The sequence below is a fragment of the Centroberyx gerrardi genome, chromosome 21, assembly GCF_048128805.1.
Source record: "Centroberyx gerrardi isolate f3 chromosome 21, fCenGer3.hap1.cur.20231027, whole genome shotgun sequence".
In the NCBI taxonomy this organism is placed as follows: Eukaryota; Metazoa; Chordata; class Actinopteri; order Beryciformes; family Berycidae; genus Centroberyx; species Centroberyx gerrardi.
The window spans coordinates 799,197-801,696 of record NC_136017.1 but is presented as its reverse complement, the minus strand read 5'-3'; the positions used below and the strand labels follow the sequence as shown (position 1 = coordinate 801,696).

The 2,500-nt window shown below is 51.3% G+C and overlaps 1 protein-coding gene across 1 annotated transcript; it reads right to left on the bottom strand.

Annotated features, from left to right (window-relative positions):
* Nucleotides 1-520: 520 nt before the first annotated feature.
* pomca (proopiomelanocortin a) lies at nt 521-1,952 on the bottom strand. The gene is given in 5 exon segments (XM_078291098.1): nt 521-673; nt 675-756; nt 758-1,053; nt 1,055-1,105; nt 1,839-1,952. Coding segments are annotated over 5 exon segments (696 nt in total).
* Nucleotides 1,953-2,500: the final 548 nt, after the last annotated feature.

Sequence of the window (2,500 nt, the reverse complement as noted above, 5' to 3'; positions counted from 1 at the left end):
AGTATTTAATTAGCACATTTGTGTCATTTCATGTTTTTTGAAAGATTTAAGCACCGGTGCATGTTGTGCATCTGTAGAAAACCATGATAGATAGATAGATAGATAGATAGATAGATAGATAGATAGATAGATAGATAGATAGATGGATGGATGATAGATAAATAGATGAAATAAAAACATACAAGTCTTTCATTTCTTTTGCTTGCAAATATTCCTTTATGTTTTCATGTAGCATTCATTTACAGTTATGTACATCGATCAATAAATATCTCCTCTCCCTCCCTCTCCTCTCTCCGCCTCTCGCTCGTCTCCAGACCGGCCCCTGCAGTTTAACGAGCTTCCCCGGCCAATCAGAGCTCTTCTCTACCTGACTGCAACGGGCCAATCAAACGACAGAGTGGTTAGCTTGTGGGTTAGCTTATGCTGCTGGGTAAAAAAGAAAGCTTCCCTCTCTCTGTCTCTCTCCTCTCTCTCTCTCTCTCTCTCTCTCTCCTCCCTCCCTCCCTCTCTCTCTCCTCCTTCACTGCTGCTGTCCGTCCTTGTTGATGACGTTCTTGAACAGGGTGAGCAGGGGCTTCTGGGTCCTCTCGTCCCAGCTCTTCATGAATCCTCCGTAGCGCTTGCTGGCCGGCGGTCCGCCCCACCGGAAGTGGTTCATCTTGTACGAGCCGTCCCTTCTTCTCCTGCAGGCCGTGGAGGAGCCGGGGCGCCTCCTCCGCCTCCTCCTGCACCTCCTCCTCCTCCTCCTCCCCTCCCCCCCGCCGCCGCCTCGCTCCCCAGCTCCCGCCTCCTCATCTCGCCGGGGAAAACCTCGGCCGACTCCTCCTCCACGCCGTTGGAGGTGTAGACTTTGACCGGGCGGCGCTTTCGCCCGACGGGCTTCCCCCAGCGGAAATGCTCCATGGAGTAGGAGCGCTTGGCCTGGGGCGAGGAGGAGGAGGAGGAGGAGGAGGAGGAGGGGAGGAGCAGGAAGGAGGAGGAGGGGGAGAGCGAGAGGGGAGGCGGGGAGTCGGGGTCTGATGGAGAGGGAGGTCGCAGGTGGGCGTCGCCCGGGGATGACGGGCGTCTCAGCGGTGAGGTCAGAACGACAGAGCTGGATACACTCCTGAAGGAGGAGAGGAGAGGGGAGGAGGAGGGGAGAAGAGGAGGAGAGGAGAGGAGAGGAGAGAGGGGAGGAGGAGAGGAGAGGGGGAGAGGAGAGGGGGAGGAGAGATGAGAGGAGAGGAGGAGAGGAGAGGGGGAGAGGAGGAGAGGAGAGGGGGAGAGGAGGAGAGGAGAGAGGAGAGGGGAGGAGGAGAGGAGAGGAGAGGAGAGGAGAGGAGAGAGGAGAGGGGGAGGAGGAGAGGAGAGGGGAGGAGAGGAGGAGGAGAGGAGAGGAGAGGAGAGGAGAGAGGAGAGGGGGGAGAGGAGGAGAGGAGAGGGGAGGAGAGGGAGGAGAGGAGAGAGGAGAGGGGAGGAGGAGAGGGGAGGAGAGGAGAGAGGAGGAGAGGAGAGGAGAGAGGAGAGGGGGAGAGGAGGAGAGGAGGAGAGGAGAGGAGAGGAGAGGGGGAGAGGAGGAGAGGAGGAGAGGAGAGGAGAGGAGAGGGGGAGGAGAGAGGAGATGAGAGGAGGAGAGGGGGAGAAAACCAGACTTGATGAAGGTAGAAAACTAGTCATTTTGCTAAGTTCTCTAGTGTGAGTGAGTGAGTGTGTGTGTGTGTGTGTGTGAGTGAGTGAGTGAGTGTGTGAGTGAGTGAGTGAGTGTGTGTGTGAGTGAGTGTGTGTGTGTGTGTGTGTGAGTGAGTGAGTGTGTGTGTGAGTGAGTGAGTGAGTGTGTGTGTGTGTGTGTGTGTGTGTACCAGCATGCTGCTCTCAGAGTTCAGCTCCTGACAGGAAGGATGCTCCCAGCACTGACTGGCGGCTCCTCTGGCCCCGCCCACCACCGCCACAACCAATAACCACACAGGACACATTTTTCTGTCGGCCAATCACAAACATATTCACATATTTCACATATTAATGATAATATATACAATACTGTATTACTTTATATTATATGTAGATATGATCTGCTGCACTTGGTCCTGGATACAGTAAAAACACAATAAAACCAGAATAAAAACAATAAAAACACAATAAAACTCTAATTAAAACTCTAAATAAAATGATAATTGTAAATAACAGCATTTCCCCATTTTGTCCAACATCAGTTAAAGCAATACACAGGATTTGATAGATTGTCCTGTCGTTAACGGTTGAATTTTGGTGATAAACATCAAAATTCTGAGTTTGTTTATGGAAACCTATTATGTATTTTATAATTTTATTCATTTCACTTGCCCAAATCTATAATCATCTATAATCATAATCTATAATCTTATGTATGGAACATAATCTTCATGTTGTGCTTTAGCCAGCTAGCTAGCTGAGTTGCTACAGCTAGCAAGCTAAAGGCCCAGAAAACTACAAACTGCATTCACACTACAGTCACATCTGTAGCTCCGCCCCTTCTTCCTTGCTC